The 12,821-nt window shown below is 41.7% G+C and overlaps 1 protein-coding gene across 6 annotated transcripts in view; it reads right to left on the bottom strand.

The window, feature by feature from the left end:
* The window catches only part of dennd2da (DENN/MADD domain containing 2Da), a 248,382-nt gene that overhangs the window by 110,301 nt on the left and 125,260 nt on the right, over positions 1-12,821 (bottom strand). For 3 of the 6 annotated variants that reach the window (XM_034171659.1, XM_034171658.1, XM_034171663.1), the window contains 4 exons: positions 10,946-11,118; positions 8,860-8,972; positions 8,715-8,784; positions 8,562-8,639 (listed from right to left, as the gene is read on the bottom strand). In XM_034171659.1, coding sequence (XP_034027550.1) covers positions 8,562-8,639; positions 8,715-8,784; positions 8,860-8,972; positions 10,946-11,118 — 434 coding nt within the window. Of the gene's footprint in view, positions 1-8,561; positions 8,640-8,714; positions 8,785-8,859; positions 8,973-10,945; positions 11,121-12,821 lie in introns of all 6 variants that reach the window. The other 3 variants (XM_034171660.1, XM_034171662.1, XM_034171661.1) reach the window with 1 other exon arrangement.

Genomic DNA, 12,821 nt, shown 5'->3' with positions numbered 1-12,821 from the left:
GGATTCAAACCCAGGTGTACCTATGGGCAGGCCAGGATTTTATCCACTGAGCTACCTGCTCTCCTTTAATACTTTAAGTAAGATAATTATTCTGACTGTATCAAATCAACACTTACTAAGCTGGACTAAGATGCGGAGTGTCACTTGCAAAGTGAAGGAGCATCAGCTTGGACATTTTGGCCATGTGGTACGCTTCTCCGCGGATGATCCAGCATGTGCGTACCTGAGTGCTAAGGAGCAGAGTAGCTGGAGAATGTCAAGGACACACCCATGTTTGAGCTGACTGTGGCAGATAGATGGATATTTCAGAGATGTGGGAATGGACCAGTTGTCTCCCTAGGTGGCTGCCATCCAGAACTCAAGGCAGTTTAGTGGTGTCTTGGACGCGGTGAAGCACAGCACCAGCACATGCTCCTAGACTTTGATTTTTCTGACACACTGCCTCTGCAGCTGTAATAACGGTTCTGACTGCACCCCTAACAAACCCGACATGACGAACATCAGTCCTGAGGCCTGAGCTGCACTGCATCTGGTGCTCCAGTTTGCAGATACTGCTTGCTTTGGGGGTGTTGATGGAGGGACGGGCACTCCAGGCACTGCAAAAACTATCAGGCTGACCACAGGAAAGACGATTATGAAGGGGTGATCCACACCCCTGGAAAAAAGCACCAATAGTCTTGTGTCAGGAGGGAGACGAGTGGTGCAGCACTGAGGGGTCGTCCACTGCCTCACAGCGTTCATTCGTTGAAGGACCTTGGAAAGCTCTGCACTGCAGTCACAGCGCCCCCTACCCTTTAGTCCACTTCATATATTCCATTTGATCAAATGTATGTTAAAGTGGAACTATGGGATTTTCAACCTGGGCTCTATTTTTACATCTCTTTGGGTTCAAAATAACGCAAATTAGTACTAATGCAGAACACTAACACCGTTCAGAGTTAAATAGCTGTACAATGGAAGCCTGCAGGCCAAGCTAAAAACAGCCAATCACTTCTCCTTGCTGGTGTAAGCAGAAGAACGAGCACATCATCCACATTCCACTTGGATGGACTCAGTGGAGAATGCAGTCACCAAATGTGATGAAGCTTAAGCTAATTTCTTTTAAACAGTTTGAGGTCACCATAGAGACTGATCCTTTTGGTGCTACCACAGACACTTCTGACGACATTTTCACCTGTTCAGTTGACTGTTTTTGAGTATTTGTTTGAGTATTTGAGTATTTAGCTGGTTGGCTCATCAGGGTGTTTGCATTCAAAATCAATGCTACAACAATTATTACATCCGCCAAGAATGCAATAAAATCATCTGCGTTTATTTATTTGTCTGTCTGTCTTTTAGCAGGATTATGTCAAAACTACTGCACAGATTTTGATGAACAGTTCACACAGTACCACACCACATGTCCGGAACATACCCTCAGCAGCACCGTGAGGCCTATCCGATGCTCAATGGAAGCAAGCTGAAGACAGAGCTCAGTCTCATCTACAGTGCAGCAGATAAGAGAATATGTCGAGTGGAATCGTGCAAATGGTGATACAAGCATCAAATTCAGCACAAATACTCCTTAGACATTCCTCCTTCGAAAAAACCGGTCACTTGAATTTTCAGTAGGTGGTCAGGTAGGGGTCAATATTAAAAGATGCTCCAATCATATTGAAAACTATATCACATTATTTGTCTGATCAAAAAGATTCAAAAAGGTATATATTGGACTATCTATGACTGAATTCTATGGAGTTATGGGATAAAAACAGCAAGAATGGTGACAAAGGTCAGTTTCAGTTTGTACGGGGGTCAAAAGTTAAAGTTGCTCCAATTTTGGTAAAAAGTGATGCAAATTATTTGTTAAGAGTTTTAAAAAGGAATAGTTTGGACCACGTGTCATGCTTAGTAATGGACGTTGACCTTGTTTGACCTTTTCTTTGGAAACCAAACATTCAACAGAGTCAAAGCTATTCCATTTATTAATCTCAGTAGCTCAACTAATAATTTGCATCAGGGTTTACCAAAATTGCAGCAACATGTGCATGTGGATCATGCTTGTGTTTGGGGGGAGGGGGGGCGTGCAAAACACATGCACACATGTTGTGGGGGGAGCCGACAGTCTGGCACGCCACATATGTACTTGGCAACTTCACAGTCGTGGGGAAATTTCAGCGGCAGCTCGAAAGTGATTGTCTGCTGACTGTTTTCATGCTAATAGCGCAAATGGCCACACATTTTCTAAATGCCAAGTGAACGGTGTAGACGTGTGCGTCACCTCGAGTTTGGCCGACATCTGCTGCTAGAAGGGTCAATTGGGCTCTCACAGTGCACACTGTCTTTCAGCCACTGGTGTGCACAAATTGTTGTAGCAACAGGTGTACGAGGCGCTGGAGGCAGCTACAGTTTTACACGTATTGCATACGATTCCTGCTTCATGTGCAATTCATGCGTAATTCGACCACATTCGTACTATGTGTGAAGGGACCCTAACCAAAGATTGACACAAAGCAGTCCATCATTTTTTTGTCTGTTTTTGCTGGAAGTTCCTCTTTCTTTCCTCTCAGATTATAAACAGAGGTGAAAACTTGCTCTTCAACAGGCTGTAAAGGACTGAATATCTCTTACCAGTACGGAATTCCATTGTGTTCCGGCTTACCTGCCTGGTGGCTCCATCCTCAGCATCCTTCTCCCTTTATACCCTGGATCCTTCCTCTGCACATGTTCAAACCATCTCGATATCTCCACTCTGACATCGTCTCCAAACTATCCCATCTGAGCTGTCCCTTTGATATTTTCATTCCCCAATCTTGTCCATTCTCATCACTCCCAAAATGAACTGCATCATCTTCAGCTCTGCCACCTCCAGCTCTGCCTCCTGTCTTTTTGTTACTGCCACCGTCTCTAAGCCGTACAACACAGCTGGTCTCGCTACTCCCTACTTTCCCCTTCACTCTTGCTGATATTCTTCGGTCACAAATCACTCCTGCCACCTTTCTCCACCCTGCCTACACTCTCTTCTTCACCTCTCAACCACACTCTCCATTACTTTGACCCCAAGCATTTAAACTCATCTACTTTCACCGCCTGTATTCCCCTGGTCTCCCTCTCAGTTTTGCTCCTACTGACTTTTATTTCCCTTCTCTCAGAGAGCATCTCCATATCTCCAAGCTAGTATCAACCTGCTCTCTACTCTCACTACAGATCACAATTAGGGATGCACCGATACCACTTTTTTCCAGACCGAGTACAAGTACATACATTTTGGTACTAGTCGATACCGAGTACCAATATGAATACTTAATGATACCATTCCAGTTTTATGATGACTTTGAAAATAGGTTTTATTCATCAGTTGTTACTTACTTTTTAACTGTAACTGCTACCAATATCATTAGCTTTGTTATTATTTACAAACATTTCACGTAAATCATGTAACTTCACTTTGTGACTACAACAAATTGTCCTTTAACATTAATTGTGTGTTTCTTAACAAACATGACACTGCCAGACATCTCACTGAAATGTAACCTGTGGACTTCAGCACAACAAAATATACAACACCAGGAACAGAACTGAAACTGTCCATCAATTTCTGTGTAGGCTCTCAGTTGTCCAGGTGGTTTCCATAGTAGAGAAGCTTGAATCTTCGACTGGACTGGGTAAAATCCAGTCCAGTCGAAGATTCAAGCTTCCATACTATGTCCATCAATAACTTTATTTATGTCTGTGAGCACTAAAAGTCTTTTTTGAAAACGTGAGGGGCAGATTCTTTTTTGATGAAAAGCAGCTTCTCTGCTTAATCAGCTATGAGTCTGTTTCTGTTTTTAATCTCAACACTGAGCTAAACAGTCTTTCACTCTCCACACTATTTTTTAACTTTTAATTAAATATGTACAGGTAACATACACAAATAGTAAGTCCCTTCGGCTGCTCCCTTGTTTGCACTTGGGGTCGCCACAGCAAATCCAAGGTGGATCTGCATGTTTGAATTGGCACAAGTTTTACGTACAAACCGTAAATGTTTTTTCCCCCAATGGTGGAACATGTAAATATTGGAGGAGCATGGCATGTGCACACACAGCGTTGCGCGCATACACACACACACACTGTTGCGACGCGCAAAATGTAGTAATTGTAACATTTTATTTTTTCTTTGTGATTCATGGGATAATTTCCTCATGTTCAGCCCGTTGCTTGTGGTAACTGAGCTGTTTAATGAATGAGGCGTGCAGTGAACTAACCTCTGACCCAAAGTGCAGCATGCGGAAGCGAACAGAGGTTCCAACTGCAGCGCACAAAGATTCCGCAAACTGTAGTGGACCGAGATATCTGAACAACCACACCAAGGGCTGAAACTCACCAACCTGATGGACAACCTCCACCGCTGAAGCCCTGATTGGAGTTCTGACAGAGGAACTGTGGAGCAAAGTGCCGAAGTCACGGAGGAACTTTTTTCAGCCACACGAGGAATTACAGTGCTTTGAGATGTTATGTTACGAACTCTGGAGGCTTTATGTGGATTATTTTTCTTTGTATGATCGTATGATGATGAATTCCACTGAAGCAAACAGGTAAGACAGGTAAGTCATTTACTGTACGTGTGCATTTACTCTGCATGATGAACAGCGGCTTTCAGCTAATCAGCGGAGAGAATTGACAGATGTATTTGACTTATGAGAAAATTACATGAAAGCCTGTAATAATAAATTAGCTGCATCATTGTTAAAGTTGCAGTGTTCAAAACGTATGAAAAAAGTAGCGGTTATAGTCCAGAAATTTCAGAGCGTGCAGGTAAAAATCCCACAATGAGAGGTTGACATCACGCTGCTGTAAAGGGGTATCGGGTCGGAGTATCAGAGACATTTTGTGATTACGAGTACGAGTAAATGAATACGGGATCGGGCTGATACCTGATACTGGTATCGGCATCAGTGCATCCCTAATCACAATGTTATTTGGAAACATCATAGTCCATGGGAACTCCTGTCTGATCTCATCCTTCAACCTGTCCATCACCATTGCAAACAAGAAGATCCTTGTAGTATTCCCAACTCCATCTTGAATGAATCTGTCATTGCTACTGTGAATCGCAACGCTGTCACACTATCCTTGCACATATACTATACCACCCTCACACACTTCTCTGCCACTCTAAACTTCCTCATACAACACCACAACTCTTCTCTTTACACCCTGTCATAAGCGTTCTCTAAATCCCCACAAACACACAATATAATTCCTTCTGGCCTTCATTATCTTCTCCATCAGTACTCCCAGAGCAAACATTGCATCGTAGTGCTCTTTCTTGGCATGAAACCATACTGGTGCGACCTTCACCTGTTTTATAAGCCTATATTCTATTACTATTTCCCATAACTTCATGCTGTGACTGATCATCTTAATGCCTCTGTCATTACTGCAGCTCTGCACATCACCCTTGCTCTTAATAATAGAAACCAGCATTCTTTGTCTCCACTCCTCAAGCATCCTCTCACTTTCCAAGATTTTATTAAACAATCTGGTTATAAACTCCACTGCCATCTCTCCTAGATATTTCCATGCCTCCAATGGAATGAAATCTGGACCAACTGCCTTTCTATTCTTCATCCTCTTCATATCTGCCCTCGCGTCATCCTTACTAATCACTTACACTGCCTGATTTACTCTCTCCACACCATCCAGCCTTTTCTCCCTCTCTCATTTTCTTCATATATTAGCTCCTCAAAATATTCCCTCCACCTTCTCAACACACTCCCCTCACTTGTCAACACATTACCATCTGTATCCGTTTAATCCTAACCTGCTGCAATCCTTTCCATCTTGAACCCTTTGTCTGACCAATCGGTACAAGTCCTTTTCTCCTTCCTTATCATTTACATTCATGCGCAGCTCGTTATGTGCCTTTTCCTTGGCCTTTGCCACTTCTCTCTTCAACTCATGCTGCATGTCCTTGTAACCCTTGTCGACTTTTTTCATCTCTATGACTATCACAATTCTTTTTCACCGACCACATTTGCTTTATGGTTTACTGACCATATTTGTACAGGGCTGTGAAAGAAAATTGTGAAATCCAAGGAAAATTTATAGGGTATCTAGGGGACTAGATACCTAAGAGCCAAGGTCTAGGGAACCAAATTAGTTTTGTATCTAATGATACATTTTCAGCATCTCCTGGAAGATAAAATCTCAAAAGTGGATATTTAAATGATCCTTGATTCAACCTTTCATTTGACCTGTCAATGACAATGTTGAAATAACAGAATATGACATGAAAGTAGGACCTGGAACGATTTTCCTTTTAATTGTAAACCAAATTATGCATTATCTCAGAACAATTAAACTACATGAAATTCATGAAGACTGAAAAGACTGTTACAGCATTTCAAAAATCACAGCTAAAGATTGAAAATCATAGTAAAATATCAATAACATACTTTATAGTAAAAAAGTCAACTTATATTCTTTTGGAAATTCCTGTAAATCCATTCAAAGCTGCAGTGTCTTTTTTCTAATGAAAGAAAATGTGCATTAAAAAAGTCACACAATCTTGCCTAAAATCCTGTTTGAACAGAACAATGTTATTTTATTTTTCCCATTTCTTTTATTTGTCACATGTGTCTATGAAGACTACATTAAATTCAGCCCAGCGCCAATTCCACGGATGCTTGATTCTTCAGACTTTTTAACACTTGTCTTTCTCGCCATCTTCTCTCTGTCCGATGTCGCTCCGTGACACAAAAATTATTTTAAAAACTTGATAGTTCTAAAAGTGTGCGATGTCCACATGCTACTTAGCTTAAGAACAGCATCTTGCTTCAACCACACAGCATTGCCGTAAAACTAACCAGTCCCACTTTACGACAACTGTTGTAACAGCCACGCTTTGAGTGAGGCATTTTAATCAGCGGATTTATAAAACTTACACGATGTCATAGAAAAAAGAACACACTGCTATATATATTTTAAAAACTCAGTGGCGATCACGATTACAGAGTACAACACTAACACAGCCGTTTGTTTTACCACCAAGTCTCCTCATCTTCCTTTCAGTGTCCAGATGCCACACTCAGCAACCTTCCTGTCTCACTCACCACATTTGTAGTAATTTTCCAGTTGTCCAAAACTGCTTCCCCTCCATCCAGTGCCTGTCTCATCTCCTCACTGAATTCCACACAACAGTCTTCCTCCTTCAGCTTCCACCATCTGATCCTTAAGCTCTCACTCTCTTCCACATCTTCACCTCTAAAGTCATCCTAAAAACCACCTTCCTGTGCTGTCCAGCTACATCCTGCCCTGCCAACACCTTACAGTCTCCCATTTCTATTAGCTCAGATAGAAATGTAACATCAACCCCCTTTAAGAGATCACATGATCACCCCAAACTGACAGGCTGTTGACCAAAAAAAAAAAAAAAAAAAAAAGCTTGTGATGTTTTTTGTTGTTTATTACTGCTGATCCACTGAAAATCTTGGTCCAACTTCTTTATGAAGTTTTGTTTCTTTTAATTGAACTGGTTATTTCTTTTACTGCAAGTGAAAATGTAAGTCATCTAGTTATGCTGTCATTCTTTTTTTTTTTTAATCACAAAAAAAAAAAAAAAAAAAAAATCAACTTTGAAACCTGGCAGTACATTTTACAGCCTGATGCATACGTTCACTTCTGTTGTGTTGCAAACTTTTTTTCCAAATGCACCAAATGTGTCACCCAAGATGTTTGCACCAAGTTTTCACTGCAGGATGGAGAGTGCTTATTTGATTTAGTCAATCATTCAATCATGAATAAACAGGCTGCAGTGCACAGCATCAGCTGAATTCATTAAGGTGCACATTATATAATAGTAAATGACAGAAAATCCCAACAATCACCTGATATTAATGAAACTTGGCACTCCAGAAAACGACACTCTACACCTAAACTGATTAACCATCAGATGACAAAGTAAAACCTTTTAAATCACGTGCAAACCATTACGCCACCACCTCCCCGAAGGAGACAACAGCGTCTGAGCAGAGGTAGGAAACTTCTTCCTTCAGGTAAGAAACTTCTGCCCTGACGTCGCTCTGTGTCCTTCCTTTCAGCACACTTCCATCTCTGTCAATCAAATCTCGCTCTTCAGAAACGACCAATCACAGCAGAGTCAGGACCAACCCCCCCCTTGTTCCCTCCCCTATAGTGCCAAAACCCTCCCCCAAGTTTCAAGTGAAAGAACAGAAATCCACTTTGAGAGGGCGAGGCCACGCTGGTCACATATTCCTCCTCGCTCGCAGCACCTTTTCCTCGCTCGAGGAGCAGTTTCCTCTGAGTGCGCACACAGATAATTTGTGCATTTGCAGTTAATATCTATGTGTGTGAAATAATATAATACACCCGAATGCATGTTTTATCATGAGAGTGGTTTTGGCACTGATCTGACACCATACACTTCTCTCTTTCCGTTCCTTTCCAGCTGCTTCGCAGTGAGACGCTCACTGACTTTTACACTGTTACAGTAAGTTCTTTTACTTAATAATGAATAAGATTAAAGACCATCACTTGGTCGTTGGTTGGTCTTTCAGAGGGAATCTAGATGTAATCACCTTGGAAAAGAGGCCGAAACAGGCCAGCCTGCTGATGATGCAGTAAGCCTCAGGTGGACGAGCTCCTTTCCCACCAGGCTGCAGAGTGAACAGAGTGATAAATTAATACATGCACGCTGTGCACATACTGTAAATGTTGAAGACCACACTGACCAGCAGCCTCCTGCAGTATCCGTTTCTTCTGCTGCCATCAAGCTCAGTTAGAACAAAAGAGAAGGTCTCACTGAAAACAGACACAGAAAAGTCAAAAGGAGACATCTGTGGAACCAAAGCTGACAAAGGCCATGTCAAAGGCTACCTGTGGTATTCTGTCAGCGGGGCCCAGTTAATGCCTTCCGGAAAGCAAAACAGAGTGATGGCTTTTAATGTCTTCTGCTCCTCCTCCCTCTGAGATTTCACCATCCCGTCTCTCTGACAGACAAAACTCTGATTAAAATCTTCACAGAATCTGCTGGCATTCCTCTGGAGCAAAGCAGAAACTCCGTTCTTTAGCTTTCAATGCTTCATGTGATGGACACACAACATGTTAGAAATCCACTTCATAAGGCAGGGATCACCTTTAACCCCGTGGCAGAGGTATGCACTCAGAGCCCATCTACATCGCCTCTTCCCACGTAGCACAAAGACAGTACTTCACTTTCAAGATAAAAATCAGACAATCCATTTATATCCCATCAAAACAACAAACAATAAATTAGAAAAGATCATAATTTAATAAAAGGTGCCGGTGTCGCAGACCAAACAGTCCCCCCTAAAAATTGGTCACCTTGCCTTCACTGCACATGCATCATTTCAGACCACAGCAGCTCATCTAAGACGGCCTGTCTACACCCAAAGCAATCAAATGGATTAATGGGATTATTAACCATCAGATGACAAGATAAAACCTCTTCAATCATTCTAAAGTCAGTTTTAAGCAGAAAACAAGGCGATAATTGGCGAGTTGTTATTGACACTGAAATGGCGTAGGCGCCGCATCATCTGCTGTGCTCTGATCACTTCCTCTGTCTTTAATGATGTAATAATGCTGAATTTATGTGGAAATGATTGTTGTACAAAAGCTTCAGATATCTGTCGCTGAGCTAAATAATGACTGGAGTGCAGTTTGAAGGAGAAACGAGGTGATAATCAGTGAATTGCTGCTGAGCTCTGAAATGACGCATGCACAGTGAAGGCAGGGCGGACCGATTTTTAGGGGGGACCATTCGGTCTGCAACACCGGTAATCATCCCTGCATTCCACAGTGTGACGCACTGTCTATGACTCCTGCTGATCGGGACACCGACAGATTTGGGTTACGCCCCCAGTCAAGGCCAGTGTCGCCTACCGAATTGTCCCCCCTGCCTTCACCGCGCACGTGTCATTTCGGAGCATCAGCAGCAATTCACAGATTATCACTTCATTTCTGCTTCAAACTGCCTCCAGTCATCATCTGTCTCAGCAACAGATATCTGAAGCTTTTGTACAACAATCATTTCCACATAAATTCAGCATTATTTCATAATAATTATTTCATAATAAATGTTATGGTCTATCTCTCATCGAATGAAATATTCGTTCCATTGAAAGAACGTAAAAACATTAATTATTTGTTTTATATAACTTTGAAAATAGGTCCTTGTCATTTCATGTTTTATTTATTTATGAACAGAAAAGGGACTTACATTTTGGTGTTCGTCACTGGTGTTTTGATGTTAACAGTCCAACACAAACTTTAAATAGGAGTCCAAAATTGTTCTCAGTCAACTTGCAAAAAACAAACCTGACGACGTAGTCTGTGATGCCGTGCACTGACTTCGTGCACAGACTGTTATCTGCACTTTCCTCACTCCAGCAAAAAATGGCATCAGAAATTTGACCAGCTTTTCATCCCAACTTCATCAACATCATCCTTCAGGCCTCCAGATGAATTACAGGCTGCCATGTTTAGCTAAACACTGCCCCCATTAGTGGGTGTTGGTCACAGCATGTAATGGTACAAAACATATGGAACCAAATTTACACGGCAAATGGAACCAATTTGCATGTTAAATGCAACACAACACAAATGGGACAAATACTCCATGTCACGTGACATACAAAGCACCAATCAAATGACAAGGATCCACTCAGCTGTTACATAATTCTTTCTGTGTTTGATGCCTGGGACAGACAGCTGCAGATGGAAACTTAAAAATGAAATAACTCAAATCCTGGTTAAACCAAGGTTTTCTCATGAATTATGTGGTTTTGTTACAGATGGTTGTAGTTTTTCATGTTTTCCAAAAGGTTTTATGAACACAAGGTGACTGGACTTTGAGACTAATCATTTTCATAATCTGCTGTAGGTCTTTCCAGAACTGAATCCACCCTAAAGTAGCTTCATGTTGCACCATAAAACCCACCTTAGGAAACTGGTAAGTGATCTGTGGCTCGTAACTCCCACCATCAGTCTTCTTGAGGCTGACAACCACGAGGTATTCAAAGAAGTACTGACCACTGGCGTAGCGGTGCTGTCTGGATGGGTTGCCCACAACCATTGGGTCCACTGGCTCAGTAGGTTCAGCATGTTTTGCCCCTACAAAAAAAAAAAGGTGATACAGGTGTGCTCAGCCAATCAAGAGGCAGGAAACAAGTGTTAAAACAGGTGGCAGGTGACTTCCAGGAGGATTTGGGAAGTGCTGAACAAGAATTTCAAATTCCATAATGTGGGTACACGAACTAAAAACGCAACTTTAATCACAGAGATGAAAAAAGGTCATCAGGAGATCATCATGTCCCCCCCCCCCCCCACCACCACCACCACCACAAATCAGTCATACAAAGTGTCGGGGATCACCTAAGTACACCCTCATGCTAAATATGAATTAATTTGGTCAACTGGTTCTTGAGATATTGTGCTAACAAACGGACATGCTGATCACTATATCGCCCCCCCTCCCCCCCGCATTTCATACTGAGGGGATAAAAGAAAATGCTAGGGCAGATGTCAAGCTCATTTTTGCAATATTTTTGTCCACCATCTTGGGAGAGGAGTGTCACCATTTTGTAACTCATCACTACTGACAGCAACCCCAAGATTCACAATATTTACTGCAATGAAACTAAAACCCGCGATCTGCTTGGTGTGGCACTGTGGAACACCATTCAATCCCTGGCTGCTCCTTACTGGAAAAGGTTTTGAAAATGAGCTACTGAATGGTGTATTTTTAATCACAATTTTAGGGATGAACAGAACAAAGAAAGCCCATATTTGCTCACAAAATGCTTTTCATTTTACATAATTATTTACTCAAGAATGAGGGTCATGGTAGCAGGAAAAAAAATGTACTTATTTCCATTCCAACTTCCCCTTCATGACACAGAAGTCAACCAGCGAGGACACAATTATATAAAATTTGAAACTGCAATGTATATGAAGTGACTGAACAAAAGTCAATTAAACTTTTTGAACTTATATTCAAAACAAAGAGGTTCTAGATGATGTCATGAGGTAAAATAATAAATTTTAACACTGCATGCCAGTGCTCAGTGGCGTAGGTGTTGACAGTGCAGCACGTGCCATCGCACTGGGGCCCAGGACATACAGGGGCCCATGAATTTGTCTGAACTAATTTACATAATCACTGACGCACAATGCACACAACGTGCATAAAAGTGCGCCTCATGCACATTATGCAGCTGATTCGTTACCTTACAGTCTTGAAGAAAAACCATCTCTGTCATGTTTCCCAATTGGTGAAATAGTTAAGTGCAATATATTCCAAAATGGTGTGTTTTTAATGAACAACAGGCTAAATTTACAAGAAAGAATCCTCAGTTAAAATAATAACATAACGTCTGTTGGGGTATTTCATAAGATGCTATGCAGTGATGAATGCTGGGTAAATATACGCTGCCCCCTTGTCAATCAATGACATAGGTAGATTTATGACCAGTGACACCAAAGACCTTGCAGAAAAATGTCTTCCTACAAACATAAATCCAGCAGTAATAACAAAAAGGACAAAAGAAAAAGAAGACAGCAAAGCTGACTAAATTAGATTGTGGATTTTCCAGCACGGCCATTAGCCACTATCCAGTTTCTGATGTTGCAAGTGACAGTGGCATCAGCTGAGAGATCATTTTCCAAGTTAAAAATTATTAAGACATACCTGAGGAGCTCAATGGGGCAGGAGTGGCTGAGTGGCTTAGCTATCCTCTCCATTACAAACTCAATAGACAGGGAGTTGGACATTGGGAATGTTATAGATGATTTTGCCCAGAGCAAGGCTTGCAAGA

This window comes from Thalassophryne amazonica, chromosome 6 (assembly GCF_902500255.1).
Source record: "Thalassophryne amazonica chromosome 6, fThaAma1.1, whole genome shotgun sequence".
Taxonomy (NCBI): Eukaryota; Metazoa; Chordata; class Actinopteri; order Batrachoidiformes; family Batrachoididae; genus Thalassophryne; species Thalassophryne amazonica.
The sequence above is the reverse complement of the archived record's forward strand: the minus strand, read 5'-3'. Positions and strand labels throughout refer to the sequence as shown.